The 17,538-nt window shown below is 42.2% G+C and overlaps 1 protein-coding gene and 2 long non-coding RNA genes across 3 annotated transcripts; all 3 read left to right on the top strand.

Moving 5' to 3' along the window:
- The first annotated feature begins 3,299 nt into the window (after positions 1-3,299).
- LOC136768172 (uncharacterized) lies at positions 3,300-7,112 on the top strand. The gene is made up of 3 exons (XR_010821951.1): positions 3,300-3,369; positions 6,379-6,467; positions 7,029-7,112. It is a non-coding gene; the product is annotated as an uncharacterized LOC136768172 (long non-coding RNA).
- A 122-nt stretch (positions 7,113-7,234) lies between these two features.
- Positions 7,235-13,166, top strand: LOC136768056 (sialoadhesin-like). Its single transcript, XM_066722109.1, has 3 exons — positions 7,235-7,487; positions 11,431-11,637; positions 12,498-13,166. Exons 1-3 carry the CDS (start codon positions 7,235-7,237, stop codon positions 12,878-12,880), a joined length of 843 nt encoding a protein of 280 aa, XP_066578206.1. The 3' UTR covers positions 12,881-13,166.
- A 1,998-nt stretch (positions 13,167-15,164) lies between these two features.
- LOC136767721 (uncharacterized) lies at positions 15,165-16,953 on the top strand. Its single transcript, XR_010821883.1, has 2 exons — positions 15,165-15,679; positions 15,796-16,953. It is a non-coding gene; the product is annotated as an uncharacterized LOC136767721 (long non-coding RNA).
- The last annotated feature ends 585 nt before the right edge of the window (positions 16,954-17,538 follow it).

The following is a 17,538-nucleotide window of genomic DNA, read 5'->3' as shown; positions in this document are numbered from 1 at the left end:
GTTTCCTCTACTGAACAAGATAGGACAGAATTTCCCATAGAAAAATACATTCTAACAAATAATATCTTACAGCATTATTTAGATGATCCTGTCCGCATGCATCACAGTGTGGTATCACCACCGCCAAGGACATGTTTAAAAGGCTATCCAAAGAGTAGTGCCCCCTAGTGGCACCAAGTCAACATTAATGTGTGACGAACTAAGGCGCTAACGAACACACGAAGACCGATTCCTAGCTCCTAAAATGCTATTTTATGATTGTGAAAGTTGTAAAAGGCCATTCTGCACTTGGTTTCAAGTTCCTACCTACAAAGACAAAAAAGTTATTATCCAAAAATAAAGAAACAAAAATGCTAATTTGTACCTTTTTTTACAATAGGGTGAAAATGAATAGCTGTGGAAGTTGTGTGGTGTCTTCCTGTACATAAAGAAGTTGGTTTTATGTCCCTATCATTTAAGAGGGAAAAGCTTTTAGGCTTTAAAAACTCACCAATAGGCACTTTCACCCTGGTCCCTAACTCTCTAGGTCTCAAACCCCTTGTGGCTGGTGCTGACCCGGTAGAGCGCACTTAGACCTCGGCAATGCACACTTAAATCCGGAGGACATGATTAAATTCAGGTTGTGAAATGTAGTACTCATGTCCCCCTTCAAATCACAACCAATTTCAAAAGAATCTGCTGTGTTTTTTGGAAGCTATTGGAGACAGCTGTCGAATGTGTGATGAATATCGAAAATAAAACTATCTTTACCTCAGTTTGTTTCCATACCAGTTCATCCTGACTGTCTCAAACAACAGAAGAGAAGTTTCCACTCTTAAAGAAAAAACGAACAGATTACTCTTGCATTGCTCTCGCTTAGGAGAAGTCACATCGAGACGCATTTGACAAGGTTTACACCTCTCGGCCTCACAAGAAAACTGATAAACAGGAGTCAGTCACTGCAAACAGGAGACGTGATATTAGGTCTGTTGTTTATTCTCTATGGAGTGATCGAGGCCGCCGTCACAACATGTCATGAATTAACAAATCGCCAAAAACGTCCTTTCAAGCGTATTCTAATACACACATGATGACACAACCTCATAAACCCCACTTTCAAAACAATTCCTATCCACACGGGTCAGAAATACTGTGAAGTGGATTTGCGATGATTACGACTCTCAAAAACTGTGAAATTACTGTTAGAAATGCATCACAGGGGTCACAGGCAGGAGCTGTGGAAAAATCGATGCGTTGATTATCACTGTTATATGTACATATCAATTAATATGTACATATATATTGTATATCTATAAATGCTATTATAACAGTTTTAAAATGCTTGGTAATTAAAAACAAATAGGACTATGGATTTGGTATTTTATAATACATCAGATTATCGTTTGGTGTGACATCCATCAGTAAATTAGTTAATAATACTCTATACTTTATATCTGATTCAGACTTACCCCAGTCCTGACTCCAAGTCTATTCATAATCTCATTGTGCACTACAATGACTGTCTTTCTTCTTCCCTGAATGCCCTCGCTCCCTTTAAAACCCGCTCTGTCTCTTTCACTCACACTGCTCCCTGGTACGCCCCGGAATTACGCCAGTTAAAAACTAGTGGACGGCGTCTAGTACGCCTGTGCAAGAGGACTGGCCTGGTAATTCACTCCCAAGCATACACAGATCACCTGTTGATCTAAAGAATGCCCTCTCAGCTGCCAGAACATTATACTACCCTAGCATCATCAATTCTGGTAAAAATAACTCAAAAGTCCTCTTTTCCACAGTAAAACATTTACTTCAGCCACCCGATAACTTCCCTTCTGACCCCTCCCCTGAACAATGTAACAAGTTCCTCAACTTTCTCCATACAAAAATGCATGACATCCACCAATATCTATCAAAATTGCCTCCTGGTGATAATCAGTCTTGGATGAAAACACCACAATAGCACTAATTCTGAATATTAACTGTAAATCTGCAGATAAAGACAAACAATGAATTCACATAGAATATATGTTATACACTACCGGTCAAAAGATTTAGAACACCCCCATTTAAGCAGTTCAAGTCCAGAGAATAACCTGAAATGGTACAAAGGTAAGCGGTAAACTGCCAGAGGTTAAAAAAAAAGTTTAGGTTACCAAACACTTCAGAGTTATATACTGTGTTACTACACCCTCTTAAGCATTGTTTGGCAGTGTGACGCAGCTCCTGTGCATAGAAGTGACACTGTATTCCTACAATGCGCACATCGTTTGAAAGCTTATTCTCTTGGCTACCAGTTATGTAAAATCATGTATTAGTTCAGTGTAAACAGAGTTTTCCATCCTGACATGTTGAGCTCTCTACGGGTGTGTGTTTCTTCTACCAAAACGTGGATGGTCTTGTTTTGATCAGTAGACTGTCTGGTTCCAGAATATGTCATGATTGTCAATATTTTCTGAGATTGTGTATTCCTACTCAGACCAAGTATCCCCCCAGCCCCCCATTTCAGAATGTGGAGGGGGGGAGGGGGTATTAAAACATTTTTTTTTAATATCAGAGAATGCTTCACAGCATTAGAAAGCTGAGAGAATCAGCTTTCATGGGATACAAAACACTTGTCAAACAACATAACAGTGACGAGTAAACATGGGCTTAAAGAGAAGCACACGGATTTGGTGCCTTTTTAAGGGACCAGAGGGGTTTGTCAGCTAAGGGGTTAAATTCTGTTAAACGAACTGATTCCATGATTTATTTTTTTATCTCCAATTGTTTATTTGTTCTATGCTTTATTTTCAGAGTACATTGAGACATTAAACTGTGAAAACTTCTATAAAAACTGGAAAAATGTAGGTGTTCTTAAACTTTTGACCAGTAGTGTACATATCAAACAGCTAAAAAGGGGTGCTATACAAATGCAAACCTGCATAGCATAGCATCAACATAGACTACAAACTAGCTCAGCATTTCTCTTTCTGGCCTAAGCCTACTAAGTATTTAAAATATACCACATGTCGTGAATAGATATAAGAAATGGTGTGAAGCTGGTCAATGCATTTGATTAATGTCCTTTGTGCTCTTCTTTGCGTCTGAAAAAACTGATTTGCAGATTTATTTTCACTGCAATTTCTTATTCTGTTGCATTTTAGATGGTATGTACTTTAGCATAAAAAAAAATGACACTCTCAGTGGTCAGATATCTGTGAGCTGTTATTTCCTGTTCTGTGCTCTGCTTTTTAAAGATGGCAATTAGATTAAATGCTATATAAAGTTATGGTTTTTGTGGTGGGAAGAAGTCAGCAGTGTCACTGAACTCAGTCAGAGCGCAGAGCACAGCCTGTGTGTGAGGAGCTCTCTACACTGGACACTGAGCAACCCAAGGGACCCGGAGCCACTGTGAGTAATACAGCACTGACACCATACAGCAGCACAGAGCTGTGCATTGATCTCAGCACAGCCTCAGATCTGCAGTAATTAAAATACAAATCAGTACAATAGCAAGAGCAAGGATAGAGCAGGATATTTCCATCTCCCTCAGATTGCACTGCTTGTGCTTGTGGGCGTCTTCCTTCAGTTCATACAGTGAGGTCCTTAAATATTTGGACAGTGACACATTTGTCATCCTTTTTGCTCTGTATGCCACCATATTGGATTTGAAAGCGAACAATGAGAGTACACTTTCATCTTTAATTTGAGAGCAGTTACATCCAAATTGGGTGAACGGTGTAGGAATTACACCCATTTTTATATGTGGTTCCCCCAGTTTTAGGGGCTCAAATGTATTTGGAAAAAGTAACATAATCATGAATTAAATTGTGAGTTTCAATACTTGGTTGCACATCCTTTGCAGTCAATGACTGCCTGAAGTCTGAACCCATAGACGTCACCAGATGCTGGGTTTCTTCCCTGGTGATGCTCTGCCAGGCCTGCACTGCAGTGTCTTTAGTTCCTGCTTGTTCTTGGGGTGTGTACATCCCCTGTATTTTAAATAAACAAGAAGGGGCCAATTGTGTTATATGAGCACAGACTTCTATTATATATTATGTTTTTAATAGGGGTATGTAGTTATTATCAACATGTTTCTACAAATAATGAGACGTGCTGTATATGTGTCCTGGGGTAGTGCTGCATATGAGACAGTTCTAGATATTAGTATTTAGATGAATTACACAGTTTTGCTGTAATACACATTTCTGAATGTCCTGCAGTCTTATTCTCTCTGTTACAGAATGGTCCACTAGAATGGTGTTGGGTGTTTTCTTCTGTGGGTTTTAAATTGTATTCTACTGTTAATATCAATCTTCCAGAGCATATTCATATTCACCAAGTGGGTTCGGTTCTTGCTCCATTGACAGTAACAGCTCATAGCATTGACAGAAGCAGCAGTAATACCTGGGCTAGTGGACACATTGAATACAGCCAATATTTATAATTAGAAAGTTGTGTTTTTCATTTTGGGCTACTGAGAGCGATGAAACACTGCCTGTAGTTCAACACGACAGTCGAGTCCTCAGCCTGTTTCTCTTGTCTGTCTTGGTATGTTACAGACTTATTCCAAAATGGATTAAATTAATTATTTTCCTCAAAATTCTACAAACAATACCCCATAATGACAACGTGAAAGAAGTTTGAAATCTTTGCAATTTTATTAAAAATAAAAACAAAAATAGCACATGTACATAAGTATTCACAGCCTTTGCCATGACACTCAAAATTGAGCTCAGGTGCATCCTGTTTCTACTGATCATCCTTGAGATGTTTCTACAACTTGATTGGAGTCCACCTGTGGTAAATGCAGTTGATTGGACATGATTTGGAAAGGCACACACCTGTCTATATAAGGTCCCACAGTTAACAGTGCATGTCAGAGCACAAACCAAGCTATGAAGTACAAGGAATTGTCTGTAGACCTCCGAGACAGGATTGTATCGAGGCACAGATCTGGGGAAGGGTACAGAAAAATGTCTGCAACATTGAAGGTCCCAATGAGCACAGTGGCCTCCATCATCCATAAATGGAAGAAATTTGGAACCACCAGGACTCTTCCTAGAGCTGAAGGAGGAAACCAGGCACCGCTGGCCACCTGGCCAATACCATCCCTACAGTGAAGCATGGTGGTGGCAGCATCATGCTGTGGGGATGTTTTTTAGCGGCAGGAACTGGGAGACTAGTCAGGATCGAGGGAAAGATGAATGTACATTGCTGCAGAGACATCATTGATGAAAACCTGCTCCAGAGCGCTCTGGACCTCAGACTGGGGTGAATGTTCATCTTCCAGTAGCACAACGACCCTAAGCACACAGCCAAGATAACAAAGGAGTGGCTACAGGACAACTCTGTGAATGTCCTTGAGTGGCCCACCCAGACCCCAGACTTGAACCCGAATGAACATCTCTGGAGAGATCTGACAATGGCTGTGCACCGACGCTCTACATCCAACCTGATGGGGCTTGAGAGGTCCTGCAAAGAAGAATGGGAGAAACTGCCCAAAAATAGGTGTGCCAAGCTTGTAGCATCATACTCAAAAAGACTTGAGGCTGTAATTGGTGCCAAAAGTGCTTCAACAAAGTATTGAGCAAAGGCTGTGAATACTTATGCTTTTTGTTTTTTATTTTTAATACATTTGCAAAGATTTCAAACAAACTTCTTTCACGTTGTCAATATGGGAATAATGAATTTAATCCATTTTGGAATAAGGCTGCAACATAACAAAATGTGGAAAAAGTGAAGCGCTGTGAATACTTTCCAGATGCACTGTATATAACATTTTACGTTTCTTCTTTATTAATGAAAAGTCAACTCTCCGTAAATGTGTTGTAAAGAAAACCCCAAAACCACCATGTAACTTCAAGCTGTGGCATCAGAGGGGCGGCAGCGCTGGTGGTATCAAGAGGGTGTATTTGCTACAAAAGTAGACACGGACGTGTTTGTGTGGAGTTATGTGTGTTTCCTCACATTTGAATGATGTCATCACAGACACATTCATTTTCATATGGTAAAGTCTGATAGGTTTGATTGCAGGTTGGAATTATAATCTATATGTTTCACTAATTATTGAATGTAATGTTGATTAGTCATAAATGCAATAGTAGTTCAAGAAGCGATAAATCGTATATAGAACAGTTTTGTTTTTATTTTTGTTATTCAGGATTTACTAGTGGGTTTAAACATATAGATTTGATAACTTGACAAAAGCTCAACAAAATTTACTAAATTACGTGTATGCGTTTAACAGCCTTTCACTAAATTATATACTGTAGTTGAAAAGGGTGAGGGATCATTTTATTTACTGAAATACATAGACTTGGGATAAAAATATGATTTGTAATAAACACAGTTGGGGATGGGGAAGGATTTCAGGAGCGTTTGCACTGTGTCTACAGCTCTTGTGTCCTGTGTCTGCAGTGCGAGAGAGAAGGACAGGACTGACGCTGCAGCGATGGGTGTGGAAGAGACACTGCGCTCACTGGGGGCCACTCTGCTCCTCCTGCCTGGTACCACTGCCTTCTGTCTCACTGTGTCGCACAGCGCACTAGAGAGCACACCGTCTGTTTGAACTGTTTCTCGCATCTCATCACATCACAGATATCTTCTGTGTTAAATGTGTCTGTATATATCACAACCGATCAACAGTGCAAACTAAAGTAATATAGTGACAACATTGTGAAGACTGAATGGATAAATATTAAGAGTGTAAATTGCAAGTGGTGGACAATGCCGTGATTAACATCAAAATGTTCAAGACAAATAATTTCCGCAGAGAAAAACTATTTTATTGAAACACCCAGTCGCTGACTTAGACAAACAACTATCATAGCATCTCAACTAAATAAGCAAATCTATCCTGTACTGGGAGGCAGGAGGAGACCCTGAGAGCCCCGGCAGTGCTGGATCAACCCCACACACTGTCACAATATATATCAAATCATTGAGTTTGTCTCCTAACAATGCACGGTGTGTCTGGGGTTTGTCTGTGTCCTGTGAGGCTGTCATGACTCTGAGCTCTGCTGGACTCTTCACTGTCAACACTGACCACTGAGCTGCTGTTTCTGCAGGTGTCCTCGGTGGGAGCTGGGCTGTGTGGTATCAACCTGACAAGATCTGTGCTGTGAGAGGCTCCTCTGTGGTCCTTCCCTGTTCATATGATTATCCTGATACCATCCTTGCACCCAGTTTCCAATCCACTTTTCCTTTTGAGGCTCGCAGCTTATTTGATACCTATACCTATATATTTACATATACAATTACAGTGCAGACAGTGATGTGGTGTCACAAGGATAGGGATACCTCATATGTTTATCACAGTGGAGGGGGTTCAATCAGCACTGAATACCGACACAGAGCAGAGTACCTGGGGAATAAACAGAAGAACTGCACTTTGAAGATAAAGGACATAAGAACAGCTGACAGAGGGACATATAGATTCAGATTTGAAACCGATGATCCTGGAGGTAAATGGACTGGTGTGCCTGGAGTGACTCTCTCTGTCTCTGGTAAGATCTGGGATTGTTTTAATTAATCAAGAGTCTGGTGTCTGAAGTGTAGATTCAGCAAGAAGCCACGGCCAGTGTGAGCTCAATCCTGTGTAGCGTAAGGTACTCTTATAAATTTCAATTAAAGAAATCAATTTATAGTATCACCTTTTCAAGAATCCTGGAATCTTGTAGAACTCAATTTCTGTAATAATTAGACGCAGAAACCAATTCCAAAGATATAAATTGTCAAATTTATTCAAAAACATAACATGACTAAATGTAGCACTACACTAATTATACAAAAGTGAAAAACTAATTAAAATTCAACTCTAGATCAACAAATCAAAGACAAATCACTTCCGTGACCAAATCAAAGACCATGGGATCGCATATGATAACACAAATCGTTAAACAAAAAAGGTTATAAACACATTGACTACAATACCGGTTAGTAAGACGAAGGTGAGTCTCTCATTAGTATTGTTAGTCAGACATTAAATAACTACGCAGGTTAGTCTTTATGTCAGGTAACTTCTCGTTATATATATATCAGTCTCATTTACGTTTAGGTGCCGAGAAAGATCCTATCATTACTTGTTACCACAATTTCCCTTAACTGAGTATTATTCAATGATTAAGGATAGGCAGGGCCACCAATAATCTAACGTCTATTCACTTGTGTCAATTTCAGACTAAACAGTTAAACAGGAATGAGAAGATATTTCTCGGCGTTGACAGATTTTATTTCTAAAATTATCAACAAAACAGTTTAATGCAACACACATTTATATTTAAGAAAACTAAATGATATTACACATTCTAGAGTTATGAATCACAGATTAACATTTCTAATTGATTTCTCAAATGTCATGAATCATGAACTCCAAACTGTTAAACTTATGTGAACTTCGTCGCAGAGAGGCCTCTCTGGCTTCGGGCTCAGATAACAGCACATGGCACGAGGTCCGTGTGGTTTGGAACAAAGGCAGTCCGGTTCGGCTTTGTCCAAGAACTTCCACTCAGTCGATGCACCTGGAAGTTGGGGTTTCGCGAAAGTAGAGTCGTTTCCAAACAGATTTTCCACTGGTTTGAAGGCTCCAAGGTTGTGCACAAAATCTTCTTGGCAAGCAGGGTCTCTCACCGTACTTATTTGAAGACAAAGACTTTGAGGAAAGCAGGGCCCTGTTCGTTCCAAGGGTCAAGTTTCTTAAGACTCAATAGCTATTTAAATGACTGACACTTTCGTATTCAGTCGACTTAGTCAATTGTCCAGCTGTAAAACTCCACTGATCAGGTGGGCACAGGCGGGCAGCGCAGTCTGTAAAGTTCTTTATTTAATAAAGTCCTTTAAAAGAATTCTTCGTACGGCTCAATCTCCTTCTCCCAGTTTAACTCTTCTGTTGCCGGCAAAGACTTGGTTGGTTTCTGGTTCTGGTTCGGGCAACAGAGCTACAGGTTGAGCTGTGGCACCGAGTTACTGGTTCAGGTGAGAGAGAGAGAGAGAGAGAAAGACCGTGCAGTTCCTTATAGTCTGTCAGGTCAATAGGTGATTGGTTCTTGAGTTTTTGAGATTGGATTTCGGTTTCAGCCCCCAGTGTCCTATTGGAGGGGGGCTTGATTTATGACTGATGTCAATCCATGCCATCTTTTGGAAATGCCGGTTGGCCCGGGTTCGTAGCTCTGTGTCGGGATTTCGGCTCTCATCCACTTCAAAGAGTTTTTATTACCTACAGGCCCCTTTCTCCAGACATCTCATAGCAGAATAACAAACTATTTGGCCTCTTCTCGGTGCCATCCTCCCCAAAACTGTCACTTTGATGTAAACCAGTCCCACGCTTTAAGGAAATCTGATAACTTTGGGGGGGGAGGTCTTCTTTAGATCAGTGCTTCAGCTCAGAGATAAAATGCTCTTATCAAAATACACCCAACATAATGCTACACCTGTTTTAAGACGAGTGCAGCTTGAAGTAGAACAGAGTAGGAATCAGTCTGAGGACTCAGTCAATAGAGGCCACAGTGCAGAGGTCCAGGGGAGACGGACGTCTCTGTCATTCACTCACAATCAGTGTGCTGCCCCGGCCATTGACGAGGCCTGCACTCAGGATTGACACACCAACCCCTTACAACAGTTATAAACCCACAGATATCACTCGATGGAGGCGATGCCTTTTCTAAATGGATTTGATTGTCACTGTATTCCAATATGTTGCCATGTCTGCTGAATTGAATTCAGTCATTTTGTCCTGTTATGAAAAATGCAGAAGATCTAAACTTTACTATAACGAAGTTGCTTTATTGCATAGAACCACACTTAAATTGCAGAAAGATTAACATTAATTTATAGTCAAGGTCTACATTTAAGAGAATGCTTTTCACAATATCAGTAGCTAATGAGACAATACTGAAATCAGCACATGCATTAAAACACTAGAAGGCTGCAATAAATCTTATTTGTTTCACAACCCATCACAAGTCTTTGCACCTGTAGGTTTATTTTCCATCAGGAATGAGAGGTGTGTTAAAATTCCTGTGAACTGTAGAAATTGACTGCACATACATACTTACTTGGGGATCCTCAGAAGTAAGCTAAGGTGTTTAATCTCATATTGACTGGTCATCCTGAACCCTTTAATTCCCATCAGAGCTGCAGGTGAAGATGAGCCCATCAGGGGTGAATGGGACAGTGAGAGAAGGAGACACTGTGACCCTGACCTGTGACACAGGGAGCTGCTCTTCCACAAAGACACAGATCATCTGGATTAAGAATGGCCGGTCCGTCTCTCTCACACAGACACCCGCCAACACACTGCGCTTGAATCCTGTTTCCTATAGAGACTCTGGAAACTACTCCTGTGCTGTAAGAGAGTATAGAGCGACCCGATCTCAAGGGTTCACTGTGGACGTCCACTGTGAGTACCTTCAGTTACAGCCTGTGCACAATGTCAGATTCATTTAAATGATTTACTCCAATTCTCATCCAGGTTTACTCTGCACTTGATCTGCCTTAAAGGTAAAATCTGCTCCTTTAAATGTTATTTTCTTTTTTTAAGTTTTAAGGACATCATGACATCACTGACTCTGCTTGGCAGCTGTTACAAGAAAGAGGGTTGACTGATGCCCCCAACAGCATCTCAGTTTCATAGTTGGAGTTGAGACAATAAGTTCCAGTCAAAGAGGAAGTGACCCTCTTCCCTCCCTGGGTTTACATTGTTATCTTTCAAATCAAAATCATTGCCCAAAGGGGAGGGGTTATTTAGTTTCCCATGGAAGCTTATTGAAAACATGTTGTTTACATCAGAGCGGCGGTCTGCCGTGAGAGATCTTGCCCGCTTGAGGGGCTTCTCTGCCAGCTACTTTCATGCCACAGTCCGTGGCCGCAGCTGTGGTCTGTGATCTGTCTCTCAGCTTCCTGGGATTGATTGCGTTTCACATCAGAGTCGCTGCCCTGTCCATGGGTGCGGCAGTACCTATGGCACCCGCCACCTCCACACTGAGACAGCGCGGCGCTCTGGTGGTAGTTATCGCGCTCCGTGTGACTCTGCGCTGTTTGTACTTCGGCGCTTTCAGTGTTAGGTGCCCACGGTGCTCACCCCCCCGAGGTGCTTGCTGTTCCGCTACTCGGCACACCTCAGGGTGGCCCCATGCCTTCAGTGCCTTCGGTGCATCGGTACCCTCTGTATTTTAGGCACACGGTGCCCCCGGTCCCCCTGTTCTTCGTCCTCGCCTCCGCCAGTGCACTCTCTCTCTCTCTGTGCCGTCTCCGAGACACCGCCACAGGGGCCACAGTGCTTGGAGAAGAGCATGCGATGCCACACTGGAGGCATTCACCGGGTAGACCAGGTTGTTGAAATCCTGAATCTCCAGGCAGTGGCGCAGACGGTGCAGGTGCTCCCTGGCAGCCTTGTTGTTGTTTTGATCTCCCAGACGTGACAAGTGCCAAAGGCAGACCGCACTTGCCTCATGGATGCCACCATCTCCCCAGGCTTCATCTTCAGGCTGTCAGTCGAGGAGATGTTAAACCGCTCTATCCAGCAGAGGGACATAGACCAGGCAGCTGGCAGAGGCATACCCTCTTGCCACGCCTCCAGTTCTGGCTCGCACCCAGGCATCCAGGGGCAGAGGGCACCGCACTTCCGACACCAGATCACCATGCGCCCCCCGCCAGCCCGGGGTCATCGTGCTCCTCCTGGTAGGGGCAGTGCTAAGGCACGCGCTAAGCAGAGAGCGCCCCCTCCGCCGCTCGTGCCGCATCCCAGAAGGCTTCCAGCGACCTGTATTAAGTGAATGCACCTGCACCGTGATCGTGCAAGCTGTGTGAGGGTCACTCAGGCGTGCTGGAAAGAGCTCTGTTTGTGGTGGAGTTTCCAAACCCAGCCCTCAGAGTGTCTCATCTTGGTTCTCTGTCCGAGACCACTCCCGAACCCTAGTGATTGACACATTAGCCCACAAGTGGCTGCACCATCTTCTCTATGCATTCCCACCGATCCCCCCTCTCCCAGTGGTCCTGGAGAAGATCCGGCGAGAGTGAGTGACAGTGCTCCTGGTTGCGACCAGGTGGCCCCGCAGACTGTGTTTCGTGGCAGCTTCCCCTATGGGCAGATCTGCTGTCTCTGGCTCAAGGCACATTCGGGTACCCGGACATCCAGCTCTGGACCAGTTAACTGAAACTTTTATAATGCGGGTATTTAAACATATATACGATTATTTCTGAAGCATTTACATGTGAAATGTGGGTTTACATGTTGAAATGGGATTTATTTCCAGTGTTTTCATAATTTCTGTATCATTTACTTGAATATTTGCTATTGGCCATGTCCTTCTCTGGGGCCGTGTTTTATTGGCCACAAACCTGATTCACATGAGTTTTCAGGACAAACGTGCACACGCATCACAATTGATAAGTTAAAAACAGTGCATCTAAATTCCCCATACATAATAATTGATTTCGGTCAAAGACAAATGGTGCATTTAGTAGTGGGGCACATTCTCCCATCAGTGAAGCGCTTAAAAGCTTATGTTTTATATGTTTAATATTTATCCACTGCTAAGAAAGTGAAAAAAAACTGAACAGTCGATCGCTTTTTCTTCCAGACGCCCCAAAGAGCACCTCGGTGTCCGTCAGCCCCTCTGGTGAAATAGTGGAAGGCAGTCCTGTCACCCTGACCTGCAGCAGCAATGCAAACCCACCAGTGCAGAGATACTCCTGGTTTCAGAGCAGTGGAGCGGCTGTCTGGGAGAAAGGATCAGGGCAGAGTTTGATCATTTCTAATTTGAGCTCTGGAGACAGTGGGCAGTACTACTGTGAAGCACAGAATAAACATGGAGCGCACAACTCCACAGCTGTGCCTCTCACTATAACAGGTACAGTGCGTATTACACACAGAGACATGAGCGTGGCATTCAGTGGAAACTGTCAGATCAGTCTGTGTTAAAATCCCGACTCACTGGTTAATTAAGAACCTGAGGGATTACACACACTGCTCTGAAGGCTGGTTTACTGTGTTCATTACTTTAAGGCATTTAAAGTCAGTGTCAGTAATCTAATAATATGTGTCTTTCACATCAACACAAGCAGTTCAGTCCCTCTGCTGAAAATGTCATTTGATGCTGTTTTTACTCTGACTCTGAGCTCCAGCCGAGTGGGAGACAGTGCTGGCAGCTGTCCTGGGGAGTGCGCTGTGCGTCTGTATTGTCACTGCAGTGATTCTCATCTGTGTCAGAAGGTCAGTGGGATCCACTAATCTTCAATGAGATCGTGTCAGTGAGTCAGTGTCTCAGCGAGTCAGTGAGTCAGTGTCTCAGCGAGTCAGCGAGTCAGTGTGCCAGTGTGTCAGCGAGTCTGCGTGTCAGCGAGTCAGCGAGTCAGTGTCTCAGTGAGTCTGCGTGTCAGCGAGTCAGTGAGTCAGTGTCTCAGTGAGTCTGCGTGTCAGCGAGTCAGCGAGTCTGCGTGTCAGCGAGTCAGCGAGTCAGTGTGAGGTTCAGGCTCTTTCACAGAGTGAGACGATGGAGCTGCAGTGTCCTGTGCAGCTCTCACAATAGTGCTTTTTACGGGATTTGAATAATAATGATAATGCTACTGCTAGTACTATTGCTGCTGCTATAAAATCAGAGGCGTATTTGTCAGTTTAGGGGCCCCACCTTTATCTGTCATGACAATTTTAGCGTCGCCTCACACCAGTGTCTGACACGATCTTATGTCTTTATAAGGGGGGTAGAGTATCGTCAGTGCACTCGAACTAAAGTTAAAATGGGAGAGTGAAAGATTTTCTTACCTTCTCGAACTTCTTCACTTTGCGCTCTTTCATTGACTGAAGCTGGCAGAGTTACGGTACCTCAAATGTGTCATGAAGCTGAATGAAATCACCATTTGTAAATAGACAGACGTGCAGAATGCAGGGGCTTTGTTCCACTTTCTGAAAAAATGGAGTCTTCAGTTTTATTGTTCAACCAAACAGTAGAACTAGTTACTAAACAAATACAAAATAAAGGTAGTATTATTAAATATTAATAAATACACAACAAAAACTGAATAAATATTTAAAAGATGGATGTGCAATTATATTGCAAATAGTTTCATTGTTATAAAGTTTTCTGACTTAAAATCCTGACTTTAAAAGGAGCATTTATAATACATTTTTTTTATATTCAAATACATATTTTAAAGAACTATATATAAATGAATCCGTTTCAGTGTTGTTATTGACAGTGTTACACACGTGTGCTTTCAGTGAGGTTGTGTGTGGGGGTTCTGTGCCAAAAATACCAACATGACTGGCTTTAACGATTGCAGCGAGCTGCAATGTACACGATTCGTTTCAAAAACAATTCTTAAATGGAGCCTACGGTATCCCGTCAATTTGCCACACACATTTAATCACAAACAATAAGGTCATCGACAAAATATTGTGATCATCATTTCCTTTGGAAATCACAATTTAAGCTGTGCTAAAAACAAATAGCATTATAATAAATACTACACAATAGATACAGTATGTAGTCAATTCAGTAGCTAGATAAATAAAACCTGATCACTTACTGTCTCGTTTGATTGAGATCAAATACTTCTTAATGTCCAACAATGCTTCCAAATCTGCCTTTAATTACATCATAGTTACACATGGCACTTGTAGTCTTTTCAACTCTTTAGTCTCATCTGTTTTAATTGATGACTCTGGCTACATGGTTGTAACTGCAGGCTTCCTAAGACACTATAGAAGTACCAGGCATCACTCTGTCGGCTCGTTTCCACGGGGTGCCGTTCACGTCCTGCAGACGTGGTCATTCTGCAGGAATCTGACCATTTAGTCAACGCTCAGAGTTTCGTCTGATTCGTGTGACTTCAGAGCTATGTATACAAACACACACTTCTTAGCATAACAATACTAAATACTGAATCAAAAATAGCCCACAATGATACAAAATATATGAAAACATGCCCTAGTGTATTTTCTGGTATAATAGGCTATGAGGATTCTAACTTAAAATGTATCTTTATTCTCATAAAACTGCTAATGGACCCACAGGGGTATTTGAACGCAGGTCTCCCACACCACAGTGCAGAGACCTTACCACAGCACTAAACCGAGAGGCTTCAAGATTGCTACATTAACAGTAAAAGGCGGGATTAACAATATATTATTTTTCATCGAAAAGAATAAGCAATTTGTTGCAAGTTACAATTCAGCTTGTAATGTAACACTGCTACTAGGCATCAGGGGCCCCCTAGCCCCTCAGGGAACCATGCAATTGCGTGGTTTGTGTGTTGGGAAACCACGCCACTGTATACACTATATGGTGTTGACTCTGTGTGCTTGCTCTGATCTCTGTCTTCTGCTCTCTGAAGGAGGAAGGCTGGTCCACCTGGACAGGAGAGCAGCACAGGGACTCAGGTAAAGGTTTGGCACAGAATACCAGGGAAAGGAGGGACATTGTGTGGAGCACATTGTACTCCATGATCCATCCACACTCTCTACAGCAGAGCCTCTGGCCACACAGGTCTTCACACTGAGCACTGAGGGGCACACGGAGAGAGACGGTGATTCCCCTAAACATGGTGACTATCAGGGGGCTATTGATCGCTCTGTGTGCATGTAGAACTGTGTCCCAGCCTTTCCCCACCTCTCTCTCTCTCTCTCTCTCTCTCTCCACAGAGCGCCCCGTCTGACCCACACAGCGACACTTACACAGCTCTGGATATAAGGGCTGTGTCTGCAGAGTACGACACTCTGAAGGTGAGTGTGTCAGTGGGAGGACAGAGGGGACAGTAAGAGCCTGATCTGGCCCTCAGGACAGCGTCCAGTCCAGCAGCTGCAGAGTGACAGTGTGTGTCTGGCTTTGTGTCTTTCAGTTTTCTCAGCACAGCGCCAGCGACACCTACACTGCACTGCACAGACCAGCTCCGTCCTCAGAGCACGAGACGATCAGGAGATCAGAGAAGTGAAGAGGGATGGACACAGTGGGGACAAAAGGACATGCAGGAGAAAGTTTAAAATACATCTATTTTGTGTCAACATGTAGCTTGTTGAGGATTTGCAAACCAAACCTCAGCAGAGGAAATGCATATTTGTTTGAGTATAATGTATATAAACGGGATCTTTAGCACAGCATGGGTTTGTAAATCTAGCAGGCAACCCGTCTGTCAGCTGTTAGCTCACACTTTAGTCACACTGTACACACCAGCTCTTATTGAATTACACTTTGCAAAGCTAAGTATGCAATATATTAACACGCATGAATATGAATAGTTTTTTTCAGATTAGGAATATTGCCAAATTGAAATCGGTCCTAGTTTTTAAGGACCTTGAAGAAGTTATTCATGCTTTTGTATTGGATTACTGTAATGCACTGTATCTGGGGTCTGTCAGTCCTCTTTGTCACGATTGCAGCTGGTACAAAACGCTGCAGCAAGGCTGCTAACTAATACCAGAAAGAGGGATCATATTACTCCGATCTTAGCCTCTCTTCACTGGCTGCCCATTAACCAGAGAGTAGAATTTAAGGTTTTGAGGTTTGTGTTTAAAGCATTACATGCTATAGCCCCAGATTATATATCGGAGTTGATGAACACTTACTCTTCCGTGAGACTCCTTAGATCTAATAAGAAACTGATGCTTAATATTCCAAGGACACGTTTTCAGGGGAAGCGCGACCGTGCATTGGCTGCGGCGGCACCGAAACTGTGCAATGCTTTGCCCCAGTCGATTAGATCATCAGACACGGTAGGAGTATTTAAGACACGATTGAAAACGGATTTCTTTTCCAGGGCATATGAGAGCTGATAGTATGGCCTTGTCTATGTGTAGGGTGCGAATTGATTGTCTGTTGTACTGTTTTTTATTATTAAGTTTTTAGGCTGATTATGTGTGTATTGATGCATTGTTTTTTAGTATGTTTGATTATGTTTTTAATTGTACAGCACGTTGGTATGACTTTAAAGTGCTTTATAAACACAATTGAATTGAATGAATAGAATGCATTTTAAAAATAAAACTCAAATTTTCATGAAGTCTTTCTTTCTTAGAGCAACATTTTGTCAATAAGTATTAAGATGTTTAGTATTCATTTGTATAGACAACGTTATATTCAGACAGGCACGTCCCATAAGAATACGGTTCCATGTGCAACAATAATACTAAATAGCGAATATGTATTGATATTATCATCATCATCATTTGTGCTGGTATATATGTATTTTAAACCTTCATTTATTACTCTTACTACAGATTTGTAACTGCAAACAATACTTTCTGCCGTATTATTTATAATTTACTTATCAGACGTCCTTAACCAGCCCTTACAAAAAAATAGTATACTTAAGTTTATTTTTGTAAGTATACTAAAGTATATAAAATACACTATTTTGAATGTACTTTTAAGTATACTAGAGATGTACTATATATATATATACACTCACCTAAAGGATTATTAGGAACACCATACTAATACTGTGTTTGACCCCCTTTCGCCTTAATTCTACGTGGCATTGATTCAACAAGGTGCTGAAAGCATTCTTTAGAAATGTTGGCCCATGTTGATAGGATAGCATCTTGCAGTTGATGGAGATTTGTGGGATGCACATCCAGGGCACGAA

The sequence above is a fragment of the Amia ocellicauda genome, chromosome 14, assembly GCF_036373705.1.
Source record: "Amia ocellicauda isolate fAmiCal2 chromosome 14, fAmiCal2.hap1, whole genome shotgun sequence".
NCBI classification, from domain to species: Eukaryota; Metazoa; Chordata; class Actinopteri; order Amiiformes; family Amiidae; genus Amia; species Amia ocellicauda.
The sequence above is the reverse complement of the archived record's forward strand: the minus strand, read 5'-3'. Positions and strand labels throughout refer to the sequence as shown.

Excerpts from the sequence above, each read along its gene's own strand:
- LOC136768056 (XM_066722109.1), top strand. The coding sequence starts at position 7,235 with ATGTGGTGTCACAAGGATAGGGATACCTCATATGTTTATCACAGTGGA. Across the intron at positions 7,488-11,430 it reads TAAGATCTGGGATTGTTTTA|GCTTCATCTTCAGGCTGTCA; the intron begins ATTAATCAAGAG and ends CCATCTCCCCAG. Across the intron at positions 11,638-12,497 it reads GGGTCATCGTGCTCCTCCTG|AAAGTGAAAAAAAACTGAAC; the intron begins GTAGGGGCAGTG and ends TCCACTGCTAAG.